The following is a 1580-nucleotide window of genomic DNA, read 5'->3' on the forward strand; positions in this document are numbered from 1 at the left end:
CCTTTCCCGCAACATCACAGCTCGACAGCTCTCAAAGTCGTTACGAACAAGACCAGCTGAGCTACACGCGGTGAAATTCCATCGGCACTCTAATCTCCTGACATTGCTTCTTTCCACGTGCAAAGAAGCAGCACTGCTCGACAGCCCCTGAAAGTGCACGCAGCAAAGCGAGTCACGTCAGGATTACCAAAATTCAATCTCACTTGATCCGAAAAATCTGAAATCCAAAATCCCGGCATTCGAGTGCATTTGAAAGCACGGAGAGTGTTGTTGTTGCTGTTTCGTGGTTACTGCGCTCCTTACAGTCGCCGCCAGGGTGTGACTTGGGAGTTCCGAAAACTCGCCTACTTTTGGCATCTCCCCGAGCTCCCTCGAACTCCTTCCTCCCTCGACCCGCAGACGACGCGCGGGCAGACCACGATTCCAACAACAAAGTCTGGTGCGTTTGCTGCCAGCTTTGGAATCAGCTGTTCCAGTAAGTTCTTTTCCTGCAAGAAAATATCCATGCAAAGCTAACGACGTATCGCAGGCGTTTCCCCTTTTTTACAAGTCTTGCCTTTCATCTCTGAACAATGGCTCCGAACCTCCGTTCTACCTCCCGAGCCACCTCGAACAACTCGCGACTGTCTACTCCTATGGATGCATCGCCGGCAGTGGATTCCTCTTCCTTCACTGAATCTACGAGACCGCGCAAGCAGCGACGCACCGGTCGGAACACTCGTATTGGTGTGGACCCTGCACCGGACGTCGACAACTCTCGCGAAGTGACAGCTGAATCGCAAGCAAGGCAATCTCAGCCACCCCAGCAAGCACCAGAAAATATTACGGAAGTACAACAAGAGCATGGACAGCATGAGCCTCAGCAGACAGGGCCCCGGGTGGAGTCCTTTGGTAACTTACAATCATTCCTGCACCCGCCCAACACCCAGTGGGTTGAGCCTCCCCTGAGGCCGGCGCAGCCAAGTTACCGAGACACACCATGGTCAGCCGTGTCGAGCGACAAGAACCCAGTTCTCGCCTCCATGCGGCCCCTCGGAACGATGCCAACGGCAGCCGACCTGCGCAAAGTCGGCTTGATGGGTAAAGCCAAATCTCTTCCGCGCCCTTCCACCGCCAATCCCAAAGGGCCGAAGAAGACCGTCAGCCAGGAGAACGGTGCAAACCGCGCCTCACCGATCTCTCGTGAGGTCACTGCCGACCTGGCATCGCTCCCTCTCCCGACGTCGAGCGAGTACGACGTCGGGAGGATGAAGTCCGTGGTCGAGTCCGCGATTCGGCATGCTGACGATTCCCAGAATCGTGCAGTTGCCCGTGGACTTCGCCGCCTCTGGGCCAAAAGCAGCACGGACCCGTTTATTCTGTCGGTACTAGACAGCGTCATCCGCAAGGAACCGGGTCCACGCCAGAAGGCCGTCTTCAAAGCGGTCATGCGGGACGCCTTCAAAAGCGTCAGGGCCGAAGCTCCCCTTAAGGGCTCGGTGCCAATCACTCGCACCCGCTCGGCAACGAGTACCAGCTCGTTGTCGTCCGCCAAGTCCCTCGACGCAGATTCGTCTGCGCCGAGGATGACTTCTGGCGGT

The 1580-nt window shown here is 56.7% G+C and overlaps 4 protein-coding genes across 4 annotated transcripts; 3 read left to right on the plus strand and 1 right to left on the minus strand.

Annotated features, from left to right (window-relative positions):
• Positions 1–207: 207 nt before the first annotated feature.
• T310_9173 (uncharacterized protein) lies at positions 208–516 on the plus strand (the record flags this gene model as incomplete). Its single annotated transcript, XM_013468329.1, has 1 exon — positions 208–516. A coding segment is annotated over one exon (309 nt), but the record flags the coding sequence as incomplete, so codon positions are not given.
• Positions 323–676, plus strand: T310_9174 (uncharacterized protein; the record flags this gene model as incomplete). Its single annotated transcript, XM_013468330.1, has 1 exon — positions 323–676. A coding segment is annotated over one exon (354 nt), but the record flags the coding sequence as incomplete, so codon positions are not given.
• T310_9175 (uncharacterized protein) lies at positions 513–896 on the minus strand (the record flags this gene model as incomplete). The annotated part of the gene is made up of 1 exon (XM_013468331.1): positions 513–896. A coding segment is annotated over one exon (384 nt), but the record flags the coding sequence as incomplete, so codon positions are not given.
• T310_9176 (PHD finger domain protein) lies at positions 570–1580 on the plus strand (the record flags this gene model as incomplete). Its single annotated transcript, XM_013468332.1, has 1 exon — positions 570–1580. A coding segment is annotated over one exon (1011 nt), but the record flags the coding sequence as incomplete, so codon positions are not given.

The sequence above is a fragment of the Rasamsonia emersonii genome (assembly GCF_000968595.1).
Source record: "Rasamsonia emersonii CBS 393.64 chromosome Unknown ctg1118621760984, whole genome shotgun sequence".
In the NCBI taxonomy this organism is placed as follows: domain Eukaryota; kingdom Fungi; phylum Ascomycota; class Eurotiomycetes; order Eurotiales; family Trichocomaceae; genus Rasamsonia; species Rasamsonia emersonii.